This window comes from Hordeum vulgare, chromosome 1H (assembly GCF_904849725.1).
Source record: "Hordeum vulgare subsp. vulgare chromosome 1H, MorexV3_pseudomolecules_assembly, whole genome shotgun sequence".
In the NCBI taxonomy this organism is placed as follows: domain Eukaryota; kingdom Viridiplantae; phylum Streptophyta; class Magnoliopsida; order Poales; family Poaceae; genus Hordeum; species Hordeum vulgare.
Window position 1 is genome coordinate 439,645,518 of NC_058518.1, and position 25,691 is coordinate 439,671,208.

At 44.7% G+C, this 25,691-nt stretch overlaps 1 protein-coding gene across 1 annotated transcript; it reads right to left on the reverse strand.

The window, feature by feature from the left end:
- Nucleotides 1-23,765: 23,765 nt before the first annotated feature.
- On the reverse strand, nucleotides 23,766-24,716 carry LOC123413197 (transcription initiation factor IIB-like). The gene has a single exon (XM_045106147.1). The coding sequence runs from the start codon at nucleotides 24,714-24,716 to the stop codon at nucleotides 23,766-23,768; it is 951 nt and encodes a 316-aa protein (XP_044962082.1).
- Nucleotides 24,717-25,691: the final 975 nt, after the last annotated feature.

Consider the following 25,691-nt stretch of genomic DNA (forward strand, 5'->3'; position numbering starts at 1 on the left):
AATTTCGAAGAAAGTCTTCAGCAAATTCTTCAAACAGTAGAAGTGAAAGTCATCAACACATAATCTGAGGAAAGTAAGGAGTTGAGGAATTAGTACCCGTTTCACAGCGAAGACAGTAGTTGATGACCCAGCTCCAACTGCTGTGACAGTCGTACATCTGGTTTGGAGCGGCTTGGTATTGAAACCAAAGGACACACAGTCCCGGGACACACAGTCCCGGGACACACAGTCCCTACCGTGTTCTCCTTGGGCTAAGAACACACAGTCCTCACCCAACACTTGTGGTAAATCTTCAGGGCAGACTTCCAAACCATCACAAACTTGGTCACCCGAAGATCCACAATTGACTGCTGGAAAGCTCTAGACCATGACGCCTAACCGTCTGGAGGATGCATAGTCCTCAAAGATAAAAGGCTTCAGTCCCACACAGGAACAACTTCTTCAGTGATGCTCAATCACTAGGTTTGGTTTGTGGTTTCGGTGTATGGGGTATTTCCTCACTGATGAATTACTCTCGAAGACTCTGAGGAATTGGGTTTCTCTTATGACAAGTGTTAGTTTCTGACGGAGCAGCCAAGCGGCTAATGGTTGTGGGGGCGGCTATTTATAGCCTGGGAGCATCCCGACATGATTTGACACTAATGTCCTTAAATAATATGACCGTTGGTGTGGATAAGACCAATGATGTGGTGTGGCTATCGAAACGGTCAGAACCCTCAACTGTGAGAGTCCTCATGTCACTCATATTCCTCACGTGAGGCTTTTGGTAGGATTAGGCTTCGGTTGAGCATCATGAGGAAATTCTTTCCAAAGTGTAACTTTGACCCCCTTTAATAGTACGGTGTTCCTATTACTCAAGTGTGAAGAAACTAAAACAGAAAGAGTAAATCTTCATGCTTCAAAGTCTTCAAAATGATGTTCTTCAGGACACACCGAATTCCTCAATTTCAGTATCTTCATGAGGAATATCAATTTCATCGCAGATTCCTCGCGATTCATTTCTTCAGCTTCAGACCAATTTCTTCAACCGAAGATATACATTTTTAGGGGTCGATATTCATCAAATATCTCAAACTCCTCAATGACTTATAGATCATGTGTAAACTCATAAACACATTAGATACTTAACCTATAAGTCTTCAAACCACCAAAATCACTAAGGGGCACTAGATGCACTTACAATCTCCCCCTTTTTGGTGGTTGATGACAATTAGGTTAAGTCTTCAACAGGGATCAAAAATATGAAGTGTAAATACTCATTTGAGGAATTTGAAATCAAGATTCAGAGAGACTCCCCCTAAAGATGTGCATATCTTGAGGATTTTGCTTTTCACAGCAAATGCCCATTGATGATTTATATCATGGAGATCTACCCGTGAGTCTTGTAAATCATGCATACATGTAACATATCATATGAAGAAAATGAAGATGCATGATGGCAAATGGTATCTGACGAATTCTAGCATGCGTACATTAAAACTTGAGGAATAAGCATGCGAAGAAAAACGTTCAAAAGCGTCAGAGTACCATCGGGCTTAAGTTACAATTCATTACATAAAAAAACTTCAGAAGAGCCAAGAGTTTGTAACTTAAATATAGTTCATAAGCCCCAAAATATCCCGCTTGAAGACTAACTCTCAAGTTTCTCCCCTTTGTCATCAAGTGACAAAAAGGGACAAATTGAGGACTAAAGCCCGTGAAGACTTCACTTCTTGGCGGTTGATGAAGAGCCGTGATGCTTCTTGGGAGTAGTCTTCTTCCTTGGACCGGTAGCAGTGTCGAGCTGTTCTTCATCAGTTTTAGCAGTGCGGAATGAAGAAAAGGAGCTGTCTTCAAGGTCTGGTATTGGAATGGGCCTGAACTTCTTCTTGGGAGGCCACGACCAGTCAAAGTCTCGCTCAAAGTCCATTTCTTCAAGCTCTGTCTGAGTCTTCAGATGTGCAAGTGTAGCCCAGGTGCGATCGAAAACCTCATGCAGATAGTGATGGTTAAGCTTCACAGAGTTCTGTGTTTCAGTGAGGGTTTTCACAATGGCGCCAAACTGGCGTTTGACCCACTTGTGATTGCGATCCACCTTCTGGTGAGGACTGAAGAGGAGCTCTCTTGTATTCATCACACGAGGAGGAACGGGGCTTGACGAACGAGTCTCAGTATCATCCCATGAAGAATAAGCTTCTGGCTCTCTGAACTGGCCATCAAGGGGCCTATTGCCTTCATCAATCACTGATTTGCCTTTTCCTTCAATGGGCTCGAAAGTCTTCTTGTTGACCCGGATAGGAGGCATATAACCAACATGGTTTTGGCAATCAGTGTGGAAGTTGATGCCTGTCCTTGTCCTGATGAATCTCATGATCCATGGGGCATATATCTTGTGATCAAATGGACACATAGCATTGTCGGACAAAGTCCTCAAGAAGAAATCATGGATGTTGATAGGAATACCATGGATGATGTTGAAGAGGATATTCTTCATGAGGCCTACGACATCTTCTTCATCATCATGGCCTTTGATCGGCGCGAGCACACTGCAGAGGATTCTGTAGACAGACCTTGGTGTATATTTGAGCTCGTGGACGAGGAATGTTTTTCTCGGTGATTTTCCTTCAGTCAAAGGCTTCATGAGGACTTCCATCATCCCGTTGGGCAGCTCACGCTCACCATAAAGCTTCACAACCTCCTCTGAGGGAATTGGTGCAGGCAGTTCACGGAGGAGCTAAGTAGTAGGAGCCTTGTAGTGAGTGTTTTGTGTCATCCACTCAAACACCCAAGTGTTAATGTCTTCAGGGTTGCCAGAGATGTGAAGAGTGGCATAGAACTGAAGAATGAGCTCACTGTTCCAGTCAGAGATGTCGGAGCACATTGGCAGCAAACCAGCGTCATGAAGTACATTGAGGACTGGCTCTAGGCACGGTATAGCTTCAAGTTCAACATGAGGAATATGCATGTGCTGGAATATCTTGTTTCTTCCACACAGCACATAGGCATAGTAATTCAGTTGTGTCCTAGTCCAAAACTTCAGATGCCTCATTTGAGGCTTGTCATAGGGGTTCTCTCCAATGAAGTACATGCGTTCTTCAAAGAAATTCTCCTTTTGAAACTGTGGTCGCTTGGAGAATGGCTCACGCTGAACTGGCTGAAGATTTTGCTGAGGAACAGGAGGGGAGACAACAATTGCAGTCTCGGGGTTGAGCACGACGAAGGCATTGTCTTGATCAGGTGCATTTTCCTCAGGGTGAGGAATTTCATAAGCTGGGGCTTCAGGCTGAGGAGATGGCTCTGGCTGGGCGTCAGGCTGAGGGGCTTGCTCTGGCTGTGCATTAGGCTGGGGAATAGGGTCATCTTGCTCAGGTGGAGGAGTTGGGTCAGTCTGTTCCTCATCTTGAGGATTTTTCTCAGAGCTTTGAATTTCATCAGCTTGAGGATTTTCAGTTTGTTCTTCCTCGGCTGGCTTGGTGACAGAGGCAGTTTCATCAGCTGGTGCAGCTGATCCTTGAGCAGTGTCTTTCTGAGGAATGAAGGGTTGAGGACTGTCGTCAATACGAATTTCTCCGTTAGTGTGTTCCTCAGAGGCGGCATCCTTCATTTCCTCATCTGCCCCTTTCGCTTGATCATCAAGGATGACCATTTCATAAGACGGAGCGACATTTAGGGGCACAGGGTCCAGAGGAGCAGTATCTTCAAGTGCTTTGAGGCGCTTGGCCTCTCCTTCTTCTCCTGCTGAGGAGGCCTTTCTCTTTTTGGCTTCCTTCTCAGCAACCCTGGTTTTCTTCATGTCTGATGCAGACGGAGTCATCTTCTTCACCTTTGAAGCTTTTGGTGAAGGGGTTCTCTCGACAGATTCTTCAGCTGGCTTTGAGGAACCACCTGGAGCAGAGTCATCAGCTTGCTTTGATGAAGCAGCTGGGTCAGGGGCAGTCTCATCAGCCGCAGCAGGTTCATTAGCTAGAGCTTCCATGGTAATTTCTTCAATAGCCGGTACATCTACACGGCTTTCTTGGTGTATTTCCTTAGCTTGAGAAGTTTCTTGAGCTTGAGGAGATTCATCAGCTGGCTCTTCAATCAAGGGCTGGGGAGTTGGTGCTGGAGGTGCAGCCTTCTTGTTGTAGTCATCAACAACTTTAGTGGTCAGCTTGATGAAATTGCTCTTGAGACTCTTACGATCTGACAGCTTGGAGTACTTGTCAGTCAAATTCTTTAGCTCAGCCTGTGTTGACACCAGTGCATCAGGTGTCAAGCTGAGGAGATGCTACTTGAGGAATTTCTCCTTTTTAAGCTTCGCAACCTTGGCCTGCTTGGCCTTCTGTTCTTTCCACTTGGCTTCAGTGATGAAAGTGGCCACCATGTGGCTGATGCCAGGGGGAAGTTTCAAATCATCAAGCGGAGTGTTTGGGTCCTCATACCAGATGTTGATGTAGTCTAGGAGGACCTTGGGGTCCATGGCCAGAGGAATGGCGCTGCCTGATGCTTGAGCTACTCTTTCCTGCTTGTTTCTGATTATGGCTTGCAGGGTTTGATCATCATATTCATCACTGCCCTCTGATGCAGACGGGACGGTGATGATTTTGCTGGGGCTCGGCGGAGTTGCTCTTTCAGCAGACACCTGAGTTTTCACTGGAGGTGGTGAAGACTTAGTCTCCGAGCTGGTTGCAGCCGGGAGTGAGGAGCTGGAGGTGGCGGTCATTGGCTTCATGACTTGCTTCTGTACTGGTGTCTCTTGAGGCTTTGGTGGTGGTGTTGAGGATTTTGGAGCTGAGGGTTTTGGTGCTGAGGGTTTTGTAAATGATGCGTGAGCAGACTTCTCTTGAGGCTTTGGAGCCCTTGGCTTTGACAACATAGACTGTGGTTGAGGAATTGCTGAACCAGAGGTCTCAGCGGCAGAGGAAGTAGCTGCAGCTGAGGCAGCAACTGAGGATTCATTGAATTTCCTCACTGCGGCATCTGCCTGCTTCTTGATCTTAGCTAGATGCTTTTCCTTCTCATCTGGTTAGTCATCAAGGGTCTTGAGGCTTGAGGGATGTGCTACTTGATGAGCCTCAAGTGGGGCCCATTTGCCAGGAGGCTTCAGAGCGAATTTCTTCGCATACTTGGCAGTTACAAACCTGTATTCCTTCCATTCCTTAGGCCATCGGCGTTCTATCTTCTGGAGCCGAATCTTTCTCTTGGCCATTGTTTCATTTTCATCACGTGTGCAATAGTCCAAGTAAATATCCTCAGGGATATCAACAGCTGTGTTCTGCTCAAGTTTCTTTCCTCCCTTCTGTTTTCTGTCATCCTCCATTTTCTTCAGCTGAGGATTTTGCTGATGAGATTGAACTCTTGATGATTCTGATGAGACATGAAAATTTTCTTCAAGAAACGCTGCAAATGAGTTAATGTGATGAGAACCGAGAGATTCATCAGCTGACATGTGTGTACCTGTGAACAGAGTATAGTAGCGAGGAATTTGGAGAGGTCATATGCATTCTTAGATTTGAAGAAAATAAAAAAGTTTGACAGGTGAGGAATTTCACCAGTGGTTGAGGAATTTGCCTAAGCATACTGTTCTTGGGTTCCAGAGTTGTACAGATCCAAAAATTCGCACAATTGAGGAATCTCGTGAAAATCTTAGATTCTTAGTGAAGTTCATCAATGGTGTGGTGATAGGCAGTGTTTGAGGAATCAAGTGCATATCGATTCTTGAGGAAAAAAAATTCCACATAGGAGATGTAAAATAGTAGATCTAACTTGCGGTAAAAATGGGATTTTACTTACCCTTGAAGGCGCACACGAAGAACACAGAGAAGTTGTGTAGAGAGGCTCTTCGGTCGTGTGTCTGATGTGCCCTTACCCGGCGACAGAGGACGTCTACGGCGGCGGCGGACGAAGATGGTCCGACTCCGGCGTGGTTCCGGCGACGGAGAAGTCGAGGCAGTGAATCTCTTCCTCACCGGCGACGAGACTTCCAGCGGTGGCGCTAGGGTTCGGTGCTTTTTGCTGTAGCAGGAGAGCGATGGGGTGAAGAAGAGTTTGCCGAGGGGGATAAGGACATATTTATAGCCAGACAGTTACTATTGGCACAAAGATTTTGGACCAAACAACCCATGCCTCTACGTCTCCGCAGGACACGTGTAGTTCCCGAACAAGGCGGTGGAGATAGTGGAGATCGTGGTTATCCGAACGTGGGAAGTGGGGTTCAGTTACTGTGTATTAAAGAAACAATTTTTGAAGATTTTAGGATTTTCGTTACAAAATCATCAGCTAACAAGGACGCAGTGACGATTTTGAACAAAGTTTCAAGTAGAACGCATATGAAGAATCGAATAGACTGGATGAGAATAGCATAGAGGGAAGGTAGGGTCCGATCACATTCACTTAGAAGAAATATCAACTTGAAGAAATAGCTATAAGTGAATGTTATTGAGGACTTGAAATCACAGTCTATCTAGTCAAACGAAAGTCATCAAGTGTTTTTGAAGATTTTCTGATAGATCGTCACAATGAAAAACAACTGTTTTGAAGAAAAACACATTTTGAGGAAATGGAACATTTCAAGAAAATCAACTTGAGGAATTTCACATTGGGCGGTGGCGTGACCCACCATATAAGAATGTTGATTACAGACGCCGCGTACAATTGTCGTAGGGCCGTGAGAATAAATTTCTTCGTTGATTTCTTCACATTCAGAGTGATATTCTTCATGAGTTGAAGAAAATCGATTCATCATGTGTTGCACATCTAAGTCATCAATTTTGCATAAGTGTTAGGATGTGTGCATGTTTTTACAAAACATTTGAAGATTCTAAGATATTTAGCTCACACCGCAACTTGCAAAACCTTTTCTCATCCAAGGGCTTAATGAAGATATCTGCCAGTTGATCATTAGTCTTCACATGGTCTATGAGGATATTGCCCTTGAGGACATGGTCCCGAAGAAAATGATGACGAATCTGGATGTGCTTGGTCTTTGAGTGTTGTACTGGGTTGTATGCAATCTTGATTGCACTCTCATTGTCGCAGTATAGAGGCACATTCTTCATGTTGATGTCGTAGTCCTTGAGGGTTTGCTTCATCCATAATAATTGAGAACAGCATGAACCAGCAGCAATGTACTCAGCTTCGGCAGTGGAGAGTGATACGCAGTTCTGCTTCTTTGAGGACCAGCAAACTAGTGATCTTCCGAGGAAATGGCATGTACCAGAAGTTGACTTGCGATCCACACGATCACCAGCATAGTCAGAATCAGAATATCCTACCAGATGAATATTGGAGCCCTTGGGATACCATAATCCTAGTGTTGGTGTGTGAGCTAAGTATCGAAGAATATGCTTCACAACCTTATGGTGTGATTCCTTCGGTTTTGCTTGAAAACGTGCACACATGCAAACACTAAGCATTATATCTGGCCTAGATGCACATAGATACAATAAAGAGCCAATCATAGAGCAATATACCTGCTGATCAGATTCTTTACCATTTTCATCAGTGCTGAGGTGGCCGTTGGTAGGCATTGGAGTCTTGGCACCTTTGCATTCATGCATGTCGAATTTCCTCAGAACATCCTTGAGGTATTTCTCCTCTGATATGAAGATCCCATTGCGTTGTTGACGAATTTGAAGACCTAAGAAGAATTTCAGCTCCCGCATCATAGACATCTGATATTCTTCACTCATCATGTAAGCAAATTCATCACTGTATCGTTTGTCAGTACAACCAAATATGATATCATCGACATATATTTGACACACAAATAGCTCATTATCATAGGATTTAGTGAAAAGAGTTGGATCGAGTGAACCAGGTTTGAAGCCTTTCTTCGTGAGGAATTCGTTCAATGTATCATACCATGCCCGAGGGGCTTGCTTGAGACCATAAAGAGCGTTTTTGAGTCTGAAGACTTTGTCTGCATTCTTTGGATCCTCAAAACCTGGGGGCTGAGCAACATATACTTCTTCCTCAAGCTTACCATTGAGGAATGCACTTTTCACATCCATTTGGTATAAGATGATGTTATGATGATTAGCATAAGCAAGTAGTATTCGAATAGCTTCAAGTCTAGCAAGAGGTGCAAAAGTTTAATCGAATTCTATTCCTTCAACCTGGGTGTAGCCTTGGGCTACAAGTCGTGCCTTGTTCCTCACCACTTGACCGTCCTCATCTTGCTTTTTTCGGAAAATCCACTTGGTGTCGATGATGTTGTGCTTGCGAGGATCTGGTCGTTTGACGAGCTCCCATACATCATTCAGCTTGAATTGAAGAAGTTCGTCTTGCATAGCTTGGATCCACTCCGGTTCCAGAAAAGCCTCAGCAACTTTTGACGGTTCTGTGATGGATACAAAGGAAAAATGCCCACAAAATTTAACTAAGTGTGAAGCTTTTGAGCGAGTGAGAGGACCTGGCGCATTGATGTCGTTGAGGATTTTGTCAAGTTCTACTTCATTTGCAATCCTCAGATGAGCTGGTTGAGGATTTCGTCTGGGCTGAGGAAGTGGTTCTGGTGCAATTTCCTCAGGAGCATCTTCTTGATTTTCATCAGTGATGGGGATCGTTTCTTCACCAATTTCCTCAGTGGGGACAATGTCTTCAGTAGGTTTGAGCTTTATTGCTTCCCCAGGAGACAGAATATCTAGATCAGAAGGCAAATGCTCTCTTTGCGAGCCATTAGTTTCATCGAACCGCACATCTACAGTCTCAACAACTTTGTTGTAATAGTTGTTGAAGACTCTGTAGGTGTGCGAGTCCTTTCCATAACCGAGCATAAAACCTTCATGTGCCTTTGGTGCAAATTTTGAGCTATGGTGAGGATCTCTAATCCAACATTTTGCACCGAAGACTTTGAAATAACTTACATTGGGTTTCTTATCAGTGAGGAGTTCATATGAGGTTTTCTTGAGGAATTTGTGAAGATATACCCTGTTAATGATATGACATGAAGTGTTGATTGCTTCAGGCCAAAAGCGGCGAGGAGTCTGATATTCTTCAAGCATAGTTCTTGCCATCTCAACCAGAGTCCTGTTCTTTCTTTCGACGACACCATTCTGCTGAGGAGTATAAGGAGCAGATAATTCGTGAGTAATACCAAGTTCATCAAGATAATCATCAAGACCAGTGTTTTTGAACTCTGTTCCATTATCACTCCCGGTATGTTTGATCTTGATGCCAAAGTTCGTCGAGGCCCTTGAAGAAAATCGTTTGAAGATTTCCTGCACTTCAGTTTTATACACTATGATATGAACCCATGTATATCTGGAATAATCATCAACTATGACGAAGCCATATAAAGATGCTGCATTGGTTAGTGTGGAATAGTGAGTAGGTCCAAATAGATCCATATGAAGCAATTCGAATGGACGTGTAGTGGTCATGATAGTCTTCGAGGGATGCTTGGATCTGGTCATTTTCCCAGATTCACAAGCACCACAGAGATGATCCTCGAGGAATTTGACTGATTCGATGCCGATGACATGCTTCTTCTTCGCGAGCGTGTGCAAATTCCTCATGCCTGCATGACCTAGTCTTCGGTGCCACAACCATCCTTTTGAGGTTTTTGCTAGTAAGCAAGTGGCTGGTTGAGGACCTGTAGAGAAATCAACAATGTACAAATCCCCTCTTCTTACACCTTCGAATACTTTGGATCTGTCAGATTCCATGATGACTACACATCTATATCTACCAAAGATAACAATTATCAAGATCACAAAGCATCGAGACTGACATGAGGTTAAAACCAAGGGATTCAACAAGCATAACTTTGTCCATATGCCTATCCTTGGAAATAGCCACTTTGCCAAGTCCCAATACCTTGCTTTTACCTTTGTCAGCATATGTGATTTGCTTGAGAGGTGATGGAGTTAGTGGCATATTCATTAGCAAGCTTTTATCACTAGTCATGTGATGTGTGTAGCCACTATCAAGAAGCCACTCAGTGTTCTTGGGTTATTCATCCTGTAGATGAATTAGTACAGCTTACCATCTCATATGCTTCAGATTTGAAGAATATGATATCAATTTCATCAGATAAGAATTTCATCACAACAGTATTATAAGGACGTGTGAAATATTTCTATTTCATCAACATTAGCTTGCGTCCTATCAAGAATTTCCTCAGGTCTCGAGCAAATTCTTCAGATGATGATTTTCATCTGGAGACCTGACCTGCAGAAGTGATTAGTTCGATTTCTTCACCACCCACATCTGAAGGGGTGGCAAAGCATTCATCATCCTGCGAGCACCGTATGAGAAAGGTGGCATTGAAGCTAATGCACTTCTCTTAAGAGTAGGGGGGTTAAAGTACTCATATGAATATGCTGAGAACTGGTTTAAGGATTTATGAACATAATGATTTGAAGAGTAACGCTCATATTCATATTCCTTGTAGTTTCCCTGCATGTTAGACGCATTAGCACGGGTACGAGCATAGTTTTGACCAGTTGAGGATTTTGATCCTCTTGAAGACTTTGGTCCTCCTGAGGATTTTGATCTGGGGTTCAGATTCTTCATTGGTGGTGTCATGAGGACATTCACCTGAAGATTTTCAAGACAACTTTTGGGAACCCAGATTTTCCTCAAGGGAGGGCCATTCCTGCAGTTAGTTCCAACATATCGAGCAAATACTTCACCAGATTGATTTTTGAACAGTTTGTAGTTGGAGTCAAATGACTCATCTGAGGAATAGGATAATTTTCATGAAAAACCAGTTAGATTAGATGGATCAAAAGGAGGCCCAGTAGCAGCAACCCATGAGGTTTTGGGATACTGCTCAGGTTTCCAATAAGATCCATCAGCATTTAATTTCCTCTCAAAGGCAATTCCTTCTTTCCTCGGGTTCCTGTTCAAGATCTTCTTTTTGAGCACATCACAAAGGGTTTGATGTCCTTTGAGACTTTTGTATATGCCTATCACATACAATTCCTTCAACCCTGCATTTTCATCAGTAACATTTGTGTTTTCCTCAAGTGAGGAAATAGACACTACAGGTGCAGTTGAAGAATTTGTAGCAATAGAAGCATTTGATGATTCTGGTGAAGAATTAGCAGTTTCGCGTTCAATGCATTTAATACATGGAGGAATGAATTCAACTTGACCAGCGCTGATCTGTTGAGCTAGTAATGAATCATTTTCCATATGAAGATCATCATGAGACATCGTCAGCTTCTCTAGATCAAGATTCCTTTGAAGAAATTCATAGGAAAGCTTCTCATGATCAGCGAGGAGTGTATCATAATGATCTTGAAGATTATCAAATCTAGACTGAAGACTTTTCACATCTTCAGTGAGGATTTGGGTAAGGTTCATTTCATCATTCAACAGATCATCACTTCTATCTAGCAGTTTCTGAAGCTTTTCCACGGCAGTTTGTTGTTTAGTGGCAATGATAGCAAGTTTACTGTAACTGGGTTTTTTATAATCATCAGGTTCACAGTCACTTGAATCATAGGAGGAGGCATCATTTGGTACATTTGAACCTTTTGCCATGAAGCAATAGGTTGGAGCAAAGTCATCAGCATAGTCATCGGTGTGGATGGTGTTATCATCTTCTTCAAGATTGAAGATTGACTTGCTGACGAAAGTGGTTGCGAGTGCAAGACTAGCCTGTACGGATTCTGAGTCTTCATCAGAACCCTCTTCTTCATCACATTCCTCTGATTCTGCCTCGGAGTCCATTTCCTTGCCAATAAGTGTTGGAAATATGCCCTAGAGGCAATAATAATTAGTTATTATTATATTTCTTTGTTCATGATAATCGTTTATTATCCATGCTATAATTGTATTGATTGGAAACACAATACTTGTGTGGATACATAGACAAAACACTGTCCCTAGTAAGCCTCTAGTTGACTAGCTTGTTGATCAAAGAGGGTCAAGGTTTCCTGGCCATAGGCAAGTGTTGTCACTTGATAACGGGATCACATCATTAGGAGAATCATGTGATGGACTAGACCCAAACTAATAGACGTAGCATGTTGATCGTGTCATTTTGTTGCTACTGTTTTCTGCGTGTCAAGTATTTATTCCTATGACCATGAGATCATATAACTTACTAACACCGGAGGAATACTTTGTGTGTATCAAACGTCGCAACGTAACTGGGTGACTATAAAGATGCTCTACAGGTATCTCCCAAGGTGTTCGTTGAGTTAGTATGGATCGAGACTCGGATTTGTCACTCCGTATGACGGAGAGGTATCTCGGGGCCCACTCGGTAATACAACATCACACACAAGCCTTGCAAGCAATGTGACTTAGTGTAAGTTGCGGGATCTTGTATTACGGAACGAGTAAAGAGACTTGCTGGTAAACGAGATTGAAATAGGTATACGAATGCTGACGATCGAATCTCGGGCAAGTAACATACCAAAGGACAAAGGGAATGACATACGGGATTATATGAATCCTTGGCACTGAGGTTCAAACGATAAGATCTTCGTAGAATATGTAGGATCCAATATGGGCATCCAGGTCCCGCTATTGGATATTGACCGAGGAGTCTCTCGGGTCATGTCTACATAGTTCTCGAACCCGTAGGGTCTGCACACTTAAGGTTCGACGTTGTTTTATGCGTATTTCAGTTATATGGTTGGTTACCGAATGTTGTTCGGAGTCCCGGATGAGATCCAGGACGTCACGAGGAGCTCCGGAATGGTCTGGAGGTAAAGATTGATATATAGGAAGTCCTGTTTTGGTCACCGGAAAAGTTTCGGGCTCATCGGTAGTGTATCGGGAGTGCCGGGAGGGGTGCCGGGGACCATCGGGAGGGGTGTCACGCCCCAAGGGGTCTCATGGGCTATGGGAAGAGATAAACCAGCCCCTAGTGGGCTGGAATAAGTTCCCACTAAGGCCCATAAGGTTTGAGAAGTAAAAAACACAAGGTGGAAAGAGTTTCCAAGTGGGAAGGTGGAATCCTACTCCAAGTAGGATTGGAGTAGGACTCCTCCACCTCCAATTTCGGCCAAACCTTGAGGGTTTGAGGCTGCCTCTTCCCTCCCCCTCCCTCCTATATATACTAAGGTATTAGGGCTGATTTGAGAAAACTTTTGCCACGGCAGCCCGACCACATACCTCCACGGTTTTACCTCTAGATCGCGTTTCTGCGGAGCTCGGGCGGAGCCCTGCTGAGATTAGATCATCACCAACCTCCGGAGCGCCGTCACGCTGCCGGAGAACTCATCTACCTCTCTGTCTCTCTTGCTGGATCAAGAAGGCCGAGATCATCGTCGAGCTGTACGTGTGCGGAACGCGAAGGTGCCGTCCGTTCGGTACTAGATCGTGGGACTGTTCGCGGGATAGTTCGCGGGGCGGATCGAGGGACGTGAGGACGTTCCACTACATCAACCGCGTTCACTAATGCTTCTGCTGTACGGTCTACAAGGGTACGTAGATCACACATCCCCTCTCGTAGATGGACATCACCATGATAGGTCTTCGTGCGCGTAGGAAATTTTTTGTTTCCCATGCGATGTTCCCCAACAGTGGTATCAGAGCTAGGTTCATGCGTAGATGTCTTCTCGAGTAGAACACAAAAGTTTTTGTGGGCGGTGATGTGCGTTTTGCTGCCCTCCTTAGTCTTTTCTTGATTCCGCGGTATTGTTGGATTGAAGCGGCTTGGACCGACATTACTCGTACGCTTACGAGAGACTGGTTTCATCGCTACGAGTAACCCTGTTGCTCAAAGATGACTGGCAAGTGTCGGTTTCTCCAACTTTAGTTGAATCGGATTTGACCGAGGAGGTCCTTGGATGAGGTTAAATAGCAACTCATATATCTCCGTTGTGGTGTTTGCGTAAGTAAGATGCGATCCTACTAGATACCCATGGTCACCACGTAAAACATGCAACAACAAAATTAGAGGACGTCTAACTTGTTTTTGCAGGGTATGCTTGTGATGTGATATGGCCAACGATGTGATGTGATATATTGGATGTATGAGATGATCATGTTGTAATAGATAATATCGACTTGCACGTCGATGGTACGGCAACCGGCAGGAGCCATAGGGTTGTCTTTAAACTAACGTTTGTGCTTGCAGATGCGTTTACTATTTTGCTAGGATGTAGCTTTAGTAGTAATAGCATAAGTAGCACGACGACCCCGATGGCGACACGTTGATGGAGATCATGATGATGGAGATCATGGTGTGACGCCGGTGACAAGAAGATCGTGCCAGTGCTTTGGTGATGGAGATCAAGAAGCGCGTGATGATGGCCATATCATGTCACTTATGAATTGCATGTGATGTTAATCCTTTTATGCACCTTATTTTGCTTAGAACGACGGTAGCATTATGAGGTGATCTCTCACTAAAATTTCAAGATGAAATTGTGTTCTCCCCGACTGTGCACCATTGCTACAGTTCGTCGTTTCGAGACACCACGTGATGATCGGGTGTGATAGACTCAACGTTCACATACAACGGGTGCAAAACAGTTGCGCACGCGGAACACTCGGGTTAAGCTTGACGAGCCTAGCATGTGCAGACAGGGCCTCGGAACACATGAGACCGAAAGGTCGAGCATGAATTGTATAGTTGATATGATTAGCATAGAGATGCTTACCACTGAAACTATTCTCCACTCACGTGATGATCGGACTTGAGATAGTGGATTTGGATCATGTACCACTCAAATGACTAGAGAGATGTACTTTTTGAGTGGGAGTTCTTAAGTAATATGATTAATTGAACTAATTGTCATGAACATAGTCTAATGGTCTTTGCGAATTACAATGTAGCTTGCGCTATAGCTCTACTGTTTTATATGTTCCTAGAGAAAATTTAGTTGAAAATTGATAGTAGCAAACTTTGCAGACTAAGTCTGTAAAATCGAGGATTGTCCTCGTTGCTGCGCAGAAGGATTATGTCCTTAATGCACCACTCAGTGTGCTGCACCTCGAGCGTCGTCTGTGGATGCTATGAACATCCGACATACACGTTTCTGATGACTACACAATAGTTCAGTGCAAAATACTTAATGGCTTAGAAGCAAGGCGCCGAAAACGTTGTAAAACGTCACGGAACATAAGTGATGTTCTAAAGAGATGAAATTGTGATTTCATACCTGTGCCCTTGTTAAGAGGTACGAGACCTCCAACAAGATTCTTTGTCCACAAAGTAAAGGAGAAAAGCTCAATCGTTGAGCGTGTGCTCAGATTGTCTGAGTACGACAATCACTTGAATCAAGTGGGAGTTAATCTTCCAGATGAGATAGTGATGGTTCTCCAAAAGTCACTGCCACCAAGCTTTGAGAGCTTCGTGATGAACTATAACATATCAAGGATAGATACAATGATCCTTGAGCGATTCGCGATGTTTGACACTGCGAAAGTAGAAATCAAGAAGGAGCATCAATAGTTGATGGTTTGTAAAACCACTAAGTTTCAAGAAAGGCAAGGGCTAGAAGGGATACTTCGTGAAACGGCAAAGCAGTTGCTGCACTAATTAAGAGACCCAAGATTAAACCCAAACCCGAGACTAAGTGCTTCTGTAATGAGGGGAACAGTCACTGAGGCGGAGCAACTCTAGATACTTGGTAGATAAGAAGGCTGGCAAAAGTCGAAAGAAGTGTATTTAATATACATGATGTTGATGTGTACTTTACTAGTACTCCTAGTAGCATGAGGGTATTAGATACCGGTTCGGTTGCTAAGTGATTAGTAACACGAAATGAAAGCTACGGCATAAACGGAGACTAGCTAAAGGCGAGGTGACGATACGTGTTGGAAGTGTTTCCAAGGTTGATATGATCAAACGCCGCACACTCCCTCTACCATCGGGATTGGTGTTAAACCTAAATAATTTTTATTTGGTGCTTGCGTTAAGCATGCACATGATTGGATCGTGTTTATTGCAATACGATTATTCATTTAAAGAGAATAATGGTTACTCTATTTTCTTGAATATTCACCTTCAATGGTTTATTGAATCTCGATCGTAGTGTTACACATGTTCATGATATTGGTGCCAAAAGATACGAGTTAATGATGATAGTACCACTTACTTGTGGCACTGCCGCTTGAGTCATGTTAGTATAAATTGCATGAAGAGGCTCCATGCTGATGGATCTTTGTACTCACCTGATTTCGAATCACTAGTGACATGCAAATCATACCACATGAGCAAGGCCTTGTTTCATTGAGATGAAATAAGAAAGTAACTTGTTGGAAGTGATACATTTTGATGTATGCAGTCCAATGGGTGCTGAGGCACGCAGTGGATATCATTATGTTCTTATTTCACTGACGATTTGAGTAGATACAGGGGTATTTACTTAATGAATCACAAGTCTGAAATGTTGAAAAGTTCAATTCTGTTTCAGAGTGAAGTTCCTCGTAACAAGAGGATAAACTGTCTACAATATGGTCATGGAGATGAATATCTGAGTTACGAGTTTTGGTACGCAGTTAATACAATGTGGAAATTGTTTCGCAGTTCATGCCACCTGGAACATCATAGTGTGATGATGTGTCTGAACGTCATAGCCACGCACTATTTGGTATGGTGCATACTATGATGTCTCTTATCGAATTACCACTATCGTTTATGGGTTATGCATTAGGGACAACCGCACTCACTTTAAATAGGGCACCGCGTATTTCCGTTGAGATGACACAGTATAGACTGAGGTTTAGAGAAATCTAAACTGTCGTTTCTTGAAAGTTTGGGGCTTCGACACTTACGTGAAAAAGTTTCAGTCTGATAAGCTCGAACCCAAAGCGTATAAATGCATCTTCATAGGATATCCAAGACAGTTGGGTACATCTCCTATCTCAGATCCGAAAGCAAAGCGTTTGTTTCTAGAAACGGATCCTTTCTCGAGGAAAAGTTTCTCTCGAAAGAATTGAGTGGGAGGGTGGTAGAACTTGATGAGGTTATTGAACCATCACTTCAACCAGTGTGTAGCAGGGCGCAAGAAGTTGTTCCTGTGGCGCCTACACCAATTGAAGTGAAAGCTGATGATGGTGATCATCGAGCATCGGATCAAGTTACTACAAGCCTCGTAGGTTGACAAGGTCGCGTACTACTACAGAGTGGTACAGTAACCCTGTCTTGGAGGTCATGTTGTTGAGAAACAGTGAACCTACGAGTTATGAAGAAGCAATGGTGGGCCCGGATTCCGACAAATGGCTTGAGGCCATGAAATCCGAGAGAGGATCCATGTATGAAAACAAAGTGTAGACTTTGGAAGAACTACTTGATGGTCATAGGACTATTGAGTAAAAATGGATCTTTAAAGGAAGACAGACGATGATGGTGATAAGTCACTGTTAAGAAAAGCTCGACTTGTCGCAAAGATGTTTTCGACAAGATCAATCAGTTGACTATGATGAGATTTTCTCACTCGTAGCGATGCTAAAAGTCTGTTAGAATTATGTTAGTAGTTGATGCATTATTTATGAAATATTGCACGTAGGATGTCAAAACATTGTTTCCTCGACGGTTTCCTTGAGCAAACATTGTATGTGATACAACCAGAAGGTTTTGTCGATCCTAAAGATACTAGCAAGTATGCAAGCTCCAGCGATCCTTCAATGGACTGGTGCAAGCATCTCGGAGTTGGAATATACACTTTGATGAGATGATCAAAGATTTTGGGTTTGTACAAGGTTTATGAGAAACTTGTATTTCCAAAGAAGTGAGTGGGAGCACTGTAGAATTTCTGATAAGTGTATGTGGTAGACATATTGTTGATCAGAAGTAATGTAGAATTTCTGTAAAGCATATAAGGTTCTTTGAAAGGAGTTTTCAAAGGAATACCTGGATTGAGCTACTTGAACGTTGAGCATCAAAGATCTATGGAGATAGATCGAAAGTGCTTAATGGAAGTTTCGACAAGATACATGCCTTGACAAGTTTTTGAAGGAGTTCAAAATAGATCAGCAAAGAAGGAGTTCTTGGTTGTGTTGTGAGGTGTGAATTTGAGTAAGACTCAAAACCCGACCCCGGCAGAATAAAGAGAATAGACGAAGGTCGTCTTCTATGCCTTAGCCGTAGAATCTAAAGTATGCCATGCTGTGTACCGCACCTGATGTGTGCCTTGACTCAAAGTATGTTGAGAGGTACAGAGAGTGATCCATGATTGAATCACTAGCAGCGGTCAAAATTTATCCTTAGTAACTAATGGACTAAGGAATTTTTCTCGATTATGGAGGTGGTTAAAGAGTTCGTCATAAAGGGTTACGTCGATGCAAGCTTTGACACTAATCCGATTAACTATGAGTAGTGAAACGGATTCATATAGTAGAGTAGATATTTGGAGCATTTCCGAATAGCACGTAGTAGTAGCATCTATAAGATGACATAAAGATTTGTAAAGAACGCACGGATCTGAAAGTTTCAGAACCGTTGACTAAAACCTCTCTCACGAGCAAGACGTGACCAGACCCCAGAACTATATGGGTGTTGGATTCGTTGGAATCACATGGTGATGTGAACCAGATTATTGACTCTAGTGCAAGTGGGAGACTGTTGGAAATATGCCCTAGAGGCAATAATAATTAGTTATTATTATATTTCTTTGTTCATGATAATCGTTTATTATCCATGCTATAATTGTATTGATTGGAAACACAATACTTGTGTGGATACATAGACAAAACACTGTCCCTAGTAAGCCTCTAGTTGACTAGCTTGTTGATCAAAGAGGGTCAAGGTTTCCTGGCCATAGGCAAGTGTTGTCACTTGATAACGGGATCACATCATTAGGAGAATCATGTGATTGACTAGACCCAAACTAATAGACGTAGCATGTTGATCGTGTCATTTTGTTGCTACTGTTTTCTGCGTGTCAAGTATTTATTCCTATGACCATGAGATCATATAACTTACTAACACCGGAGGAATACTTTATGTGTATCAAACGTCGCAACGTAACTGGGTGACTATAAAGATGCTCTACAGGTATCTCCCAAGGTGTTCGTTGAGTTAGTATGGATCGAGACTCGGATTTGTCACTCCGTATGACGGAGAGGTATCTCGGGGCCCACTCGGTAATACAACATCACACACAAGCCTTGCAAGCAATGTGACTTAGTGTAAGTTGCGGGATCTTGTATTACGGAACGAGTAAAGAGACTTGCTGGTAAACGAGATTGAAATAGGTATACGGATGCTGACGATCGAATCTCGGGCAAGTAACATACCAAAGGACAAAGGGAATGACATACGGGATTATATGAATCCTTGGCACTGAGGTTCAAACGATAAGATCTTCGTAGAATATGTAGGATCCAATATGGGCATCCAGGTCCCGCTATTGGATATTGACCGAGGAGTCTCTCGGGTCATGTCTACATAGTTCTCGAACCCGTAGGGTCTGCACACTTAAGGTTCGACGTTGTTTTATGCGTATTTGAGTTATATGGTTGGTTACCGAATGTTGTTCGGAGTCCCGGATGAGATCCAGTACGTCACGAGGAGCTCCGGAATGGTCTGGAGGTAAAGATTGATATATAGGAAGTCCTGTTTTGGTCACCGGAAAAGTTTCGGGCTCATCGGTAGTGTACCGGGAGTGCCGGGAGGGGTGCCGGGGACCATCGGGAGGGGTGTCACGCCCCAAGGGGTCTCATGGGCTATGGGAAGAGATAAACCAGCCCCTAGTGGGCTGGAATAAGTTCCCACTAAGGCCCATAAGGTTTGAGAAGTAAAAAACACAAGGTGGAAAGAGTTTCTAAGTGGGAAGGTGGAATCCTACTCCAAGTAGGATTGGAGTAGGACTCCTCCACCTCCAATTTCGGCCAAACCTTGAGGGTTTGAGGCTGCCTCTTCCCTCCCCCTCCCTCCTATATATACTAAGGTATTAGGGCTGATTTGAGACAACTTTTGCCACGGCAGCCCGACCACATACCTCCACGGTTTTACCTCTAGATCGCGTTTCTGCGGAGCTCGGGCGGAGCCCTGCTGAGATTAGATCACCACCAACCTCCGGAGCGCCGTCACGCTGCTGGAGAACTCATCTACCTCTCCGTCTCTCTTGCTGGATCAAGAAGGCCGAGATCATCGTCGAGTTGTACGTGTGCGGAATGCGGAGGTGCCGTCCGTTCGGTACTAGATCGTGGGACTGTTCGCGGGATAGTTCGCGGGGCGGATCGAGGGACGTGAGGACACTCCACTACATCAACCGCGTTCACTAACGCTTCTGCTGTACGGTCTACAAGGGTACGTAGATCACACATCCCCTCTCGTAGATGGACATCACCATGATAGGTCTTCGTGCGCGTAGGAAAATTTTTGTTTCCCATGCGACGTTCCCCAACAATAAGTGCCCGAGCCTTTCTGAAACTAGTCTTCTTGTGCGATGAGGGCTTTGAAGATGAGGATTTTGAAGATTTCTTCTTCTTCTTCGAGTCATCAGAACTGTCATCCTTGTATTTCTTCTTCTTTGATTCCTCTCCCCAACGGGGACAATCAGCAATGTAATGACCTGATTTCTTGCACTTGTGGCAGGTTCTTTTCTTGTAGTCCTCAGATGAAGATTCTGATTTCCTCATGTCTCTTCTTGAAGATTTACCGAACTGGCCACGTCGTGTAAACCTCTGAAATTTACTTACGAGCATTGCAAGCTCCTGTCCAAATTCTTCAGGGTCACCAATGCTGTCATCTAAATCTTCTTCTTCAGATGAGGAAATTGCTCTAGCCTTCAGTGCACGCGGTCTAGAATAGCTTGGTCCATATAGATCTTTCTTCTCTTCTAGCTGGAATTCATGAATATTTAGCCTTTCGAGTATATCAGCTGGATCAAGCATCTTGTAGTCTGGTCTTTCTTGAATCATCAGAACTAAAGTATCAAATGAAGAATCCAAAGATCTCAGCCGTTTCTTCACAACTTTGTGATCAGTAATATCTCGAGCTCCCAGTGCTTGCAGTTCATTTGATATGTCAGTGAGGCGATCAAAGGTGTCTTGGCAGCTTTCATTGTCATGCCTCTTGAAACGATTGAAGAGATTGCGAAGAATATCAACACGAGAGTCACGCTGGGTTGATACTCCTTCATTTACTTTGCACAATCTCTCCCAGATCAGTGTTGCAGAGCCCAAAGCACTTACTCTTCCAAACTGGCCTGGGCTCAGATGGCCACAGATGATATTCTTCGCTTGAGAATCGAGTTGCTTGAATTTCTTCACATCAGCAGCACAGACACTAGCAGAGATGATGAGGACGCCATGTTCCACAATATACCAGAGATCATTATCAATAGCTTGTAGATGCATTTGCATCTTGTTCTTCCAGAAGGGAAAGTTCTTTCCTTCGAAGGTAGGACATGCTGCAGTCACCTTAAACATGCCTGCAGTCGACATAACTAAAACTCCATGTGGTTAAACCAAAATCACATAGAACAAGGGAGTACCTTGCTCTGATACCAATTGAAAGTGCGTTATATCGACTAGAGGGGGTGAATAGGAGATTTTTAGAATTTCATCACTGAGGAAATTCCTCACTGATAACTAACTTACAGCGGAAACAGTAAAGGATCAGAAGTGCAAAGTTTCACAACAGCAGTTTTTCAGAGTGAGGAATGTGAAAACAGATTGCACAGTGAGCAGGCACGCAGAATACAGATGAGGATTAACTAGCGTGAAGAATTTGGGGTTGAGGAATTTCAGAGAAAGTCTTCAGCAAATTCTTCAAACAGTAGCAGTGAAAGTCATCAACACATAATCTGAGGCAAGTAAGGAGTTGAGGAATTAGAACCCGTTTCACAGCGAAGACAGTAGTTGATGACGCAGTTCCAACTGCTGTGACAGTCGTACATCTGGTTTGGAGCGGCTTGGTATTGAAACCAAAGGACACACAGTCCCGGGACACACAGTCCCTACCGTGTTCTCCTTGGGCTAAGAACACACAGTCCTCGCCCAACACTCGTGGTAGGTCTTCAGGGCAGACTTTCAAACCCTCACAAACTTGGTCACCCGGCGATCCACAATTGACTGTTGGAAAGCTCTAGACCATGACGCCTAACCGTCTGGAGGATGCACAGTCCTCAAAGGTAAAAGGCTTCAGTCCCACACAGGAACAACTTCTTCAGTGATGCTCAATCACTAGGTTTGGTTTGTGGTTTCGGTGTATGGGGTATTTCCTCACTGATGAATTACTCTCGAAGACTCTGAGGAATTGGGTTGCTCTTATGACAAGTGTCAGTTTCTAACGGAGCAGCCAACCAGCTAATGGTTGTGGGGACGGCTATTTATAGCCTGGGAGCATCCCGACATGATTTGACACTAATGCCCTTAAATAATATGACCGTTGGTGTGGATAAGACCAATGATGTGGCGTGGCTATCGAAACGGTCAGAACCCTCAACTATGAGAGTCCTCATGTCACTCATATTCCTCACGTGAGGCTTTTGGTAGGATTAGGCTTGGGTTGAGCATCATGAGGAAATTCATTCCAAAGTGTAACTTCGACCCCCCTTTAACAGTACGGTGTTCCTATTACTCAAGTATGAAGAAACTAAAACAGAAAGAGTAAATCTTCATGCTTCAAAGTCTTCAAAATGATTTTCTTTACGACACACCGAATTCCTTAATTTCAGTATCTTCATGAGGAATATCAATTTCATCGTAGATTCCTAGCGATTCATTTCTTCAGCTTCAGACCAATTTCTTCAACCGAAGATATACATTTTTAGGGGTCGATATTCATCAAATATCTGAAACTCCGCAATGACTTATAGATCATGTGTACACTCATAAACACATTAGATACTTAACCTATAAGTCTTCAAACCATCAAAATCACTAAGGGGCACTAGATGCATTTACAGGATCCAAACAAATTTGAATTTTTGTTTGAACCAAATCTGATTTGTAGTGTCACCACATGTTTTGGCCGAGATATGTTGTCCGAGGTTCATAAAAATCAACGGAATTTGTGTGAAAAATGTTAGCCCTCAAGTTAGTGTCACATATGGGGTCATTTATGAGCAGTGTACTTAGCAACCATGTTCCGGACATAAATTGGACATCTACTCTGTTTGTGTATTGAATATTAGCATTTTTAATACAAAATGTATATAGTAATTTTAGGGACAATTCTCCTTTGGGACCTTTCATGTAAGAAGTTACTAGTTAATCCCCTCCTTATTTTTTTAAGGATGTGTCCTGCCACCGCGAAAACAAACATGCATGGTTGAGTAACCTCGGTTCAACAACCCATGTCACTTTGTTTCAGCTGGTGTATAACTCGAAAAGATTCTGCCGTACTTTGGCATATGTATCTGAACATTTGTCAGATTATCTAGCAAGAGTAGACATCACATTGCCATGCCAATTTGGTTTTGGAAGTTATTCAAGTTGTTGTTTAGGGATTTGTTTTTGCACTGAAATCATCTATTTCACTTTTTAATTCGGCCATTCTGGTTTCAATTTCAATGAGATTCAAGCAAAATTTGTTTGAACCTAGCCGGTATTGAAGGGTCACCCTCTTCTTTGACACTGTTGCCGCCTTTTTCACCGGAACAGAAACTTCATTGTAACCGGTCAAATCCCGGTGCAAAATGTAAGCCCTCGAAATTGTTAGTCTTGCGTTCATGAATGGCGTACTTGGCAACCCGGTCTCAGACATTAGTTCATGAGTTTAATCGGTTGAAACGATTCAAGCACAGATTCATTCACGAATGATTCAGCACTTAGAAACGAAGTCCAACAGAAACTTCACATGTCCAAGACTAAGATATATAGTTGCCAACAACAGCACACGTTTGGAATTTTGGCACGGCAAACATGCATGCATGTGCAAGGACCTGCCGCTGCCAAACAGCCAAAGGATCAAGAAGCGTTAATGTCGTGGGCGCTCAGGATCAGCCGAAGAGCATCTGAGCGTGCGGAGTGAGGTCTTTGTGCGCCTCCTTGATGGTGCCCTCGGCGACGCCGGTGGCCACGGACACGTCCTTGACAGACCTGCCGGCGCCAGCACGCTGCACAACCATGTAGATGATGGCGGCGGCGACGGACTCCGGGTTGCGGCGCACGTCGAGGCCTTCCTCGACCTTCCGCACGGCCTCCTTCGCGTCGCGCACCTCCTGGTTTCCCAGGCCGAGCCGGGAGCAGAAGCGGCGCAGGTAGTCGGAGGCGCTCACGACGCCGATGTCCATCACCTGGCCGTCCTCCTCCCCAAGGAGCCTCTTGATGTGCGTCGTCATCTTGCCAATGTCCTTCTTGGATTCCGCGCCCCCAGCGGTGACGGAGGCGAGCTCCTTGTACGTGCGTGGCATGCCGAGGTTGCGGCAGGCGATGTAGAGGCAGGCAGCGTAGACGGCGTCCCGCTTCCGGCCGCGAGGGGAGCCCTTGGCATCGTATAGCTTCTTGAACGTCTCCTTGGCCAGGTCCCGGATGGTGGCCACGAGGCCAAGCCGGTCGGCCATGTCAGCGATGCCGCGGAAGCCGTCGACGAGGGTATTTTCGGACGCCGCGCTAGCGTCGGCGTCGCGCACCGACATCCTCGGCAGGGCGTTGGCCGCCACGCCGGTGGCGGAGGACTTGTTGGAGTAGACAATGACCGTGGAGAGTTTAGCGTTGAGGAAGGGGTCTCCGGAGGCGCCGACGCGGCTGGGGTCGCGGTCGTCGCCGCCGCCGTCGTCGGCGAAGTTGCGCCACTCGGAACACTCGTCGATGTAGTGCGCGTCGAGAACGAGCGCGCACTCAGTGCAGATTGTGTCGCCGGTGGCGTGGTCGAGCACAACCTCCGTCGCGCGGTGGCACTCCGGACAGTACACTCGCTCGTCGGCAGCAGAGCTGGTGCTGGTGTACATGGCTGCTGCCGCCGCCGCGTGCGCAGTTTTGGGATGGCTGGGGCGACGGGTTGGGGAAAAGGGTTTGACAAGGTTGGATTGGGGCTTTGGGCTGATATATATAGACGCATAGGTCGGTTCGTGAGGCTAGTTTGGAGCTGGGCACGAGTTCGACTCGGTTTGGAGCTAGCTCCAGAGAGAAGGCCCGAGGCAGCCCGGAGCCTGGCATTTCACGTGGCCCCGTCCGGCCCTCTCGCCCCGGACCACAGCAGCCACGGCGAAGCGTCCCACTGCGTTGCGGGACCGCGCGACCCGTGGGCTCAGCGTGTCAGCGAGGACGGTCGATCGGCCTTGCCTTTGGCGATGCGACGTGCGTGCCCTCACGCACTGGTCCGTGCGCCCCGCAGGCGGGGCCAATCCGAGCCCAATCCGAGCCACTCATCCGGTAGGCCATAGCCGCAGCCTCTAGGACGCGGCAGGCGGCACCCTGTAGCCTCCGCGTGTAAGAGCATCAGTCCGTATGTTTAATCGTTGGTATAAGTGTTCACATCAACAACCAACAACACATCATACAAGCTCTTCAATGGAGTGTATGTTAATCGTATGTAAAATGACTAAGCGGGTCCACTAAACATGGAAGAAATAACCATGCTTGTCTCGGAGCTTGTGCGTGAACCGTTGCTTCAAGTTCATACGATTTCATTCTCTTTCTTCTTTATTATGCGCCATGTCATCAAAATCATCTATGTGGCAATATTACCGACGATGATCATACAATCATTGGAGATGCCCTAACAGAGGCCCCGTCATTGTTTGCTGCTCGCGCTCGCGCTCGCGCATCGAAGGAGTGGCGCTTGCTTTGGCCCATTCCCGTCGTAATCAAAACGGGACGGGCAGCGGCGCTCACCCATCTAGCGAGCGGCGCTCGCTTTAACAACAGAGGTCCCGTCACTAAATCTTTTTCATGCATGCATGGATGCAATGATGTAACAAAAT